We start from the raw sequence: 694 nt of genomic DNA on the forward strand, positions 1-694 counted from the left end.
AAACCATAACCTCCTGATTCATAGGTCGATGCTCAACCATTGAGCTATGCCGGCCAGGCAAAGTAATTTTCTTTTAAATGCTGATGGGATGTGATAAGATTCCTTGTTGTTGGGAAGTTATATTTTGGTTGATCTCTCTAAAGAGTATATAACTGCTTTTATGTTTCAGGATGCCACTGGAATCATCATCTTCGATGCAGCTATCCTTCTCTTCTCTCTTACCCTCAGTGCCAGGCAATTCTATTAACTCTTCCCTTCCCCCAATGTCTTACATCACTTCCCAGGAAATGAAGTGTATTCTTCACTGGTTTGCCAGTTGGTCAGGTCCCCAGCGTGAACGTTTCCTACAAGACCTGGTAACTAAAGCAGTGCCAGGAAAATTACAGCCATTGCTAGAAGGTCTGGAGCAGCTTAGTGTGTCTGGAGCCAACCGACCACCTTGTATCTTTGAGTGCCAACTACGTCTTTGGGATCAGTGGTTTCGAGGTTGGGCTGAGGAGGAGCGCAATGAATTTGTCAGGCAGCTGGAGGTCAGTGAGCCAGACTTCGTGGCAAAGTTTTACCAAGCAGTGGCTGCTACAGCTGGTAAAGACTGATAGGCATTAAAGACAGAGAAGACAACCATAGTTGATGGAGCCGAAGCCACAACTCTACAGTGAGAACTTCAGATGTGCCACTTAAAGGTCTGGGGATG

General features: G+C 45.8%; 1 protein-coding gene across 1 annotated transcript; it reads left to right on the forward strand.

The window, feature by feature from the left end:
• The first annotated feature begins 61 nt into the window (after positions 1 to 61).
• Positions 62 to 688, forward strand: LOC102262512 (uncharacterized protein C14orf119). The gene has a single exon (XM_005852811.2). The coding sequence runs from the start codon at positions 171 to 173 to the stop codon at positions 594 to 596; it is 426 nt and encodes a 141-aa protein (XP_005852873.1). The 5' UTR covers positions 62 to 170; the 3' UTR covers positions 597 to 688.
• The last annotated feature ends 6 nt before the right edge of the window (positions 689 to 694 follow it).

Source organism: Myotis brandtii, unplaced genomic scaffold, assembly GCF_000412655.1.
Source record: "Myotis brandtii unplaced genomic scaffold, ASM41265v1 C41528832, whole genome shotgun sequence".
Classification (NCBI taxonomy): Eukaryota; Metazoa; Chordata; class Mammalia; order Chiroptera; family Vespertilionidae; genus Myotis; species Myotis brandtii.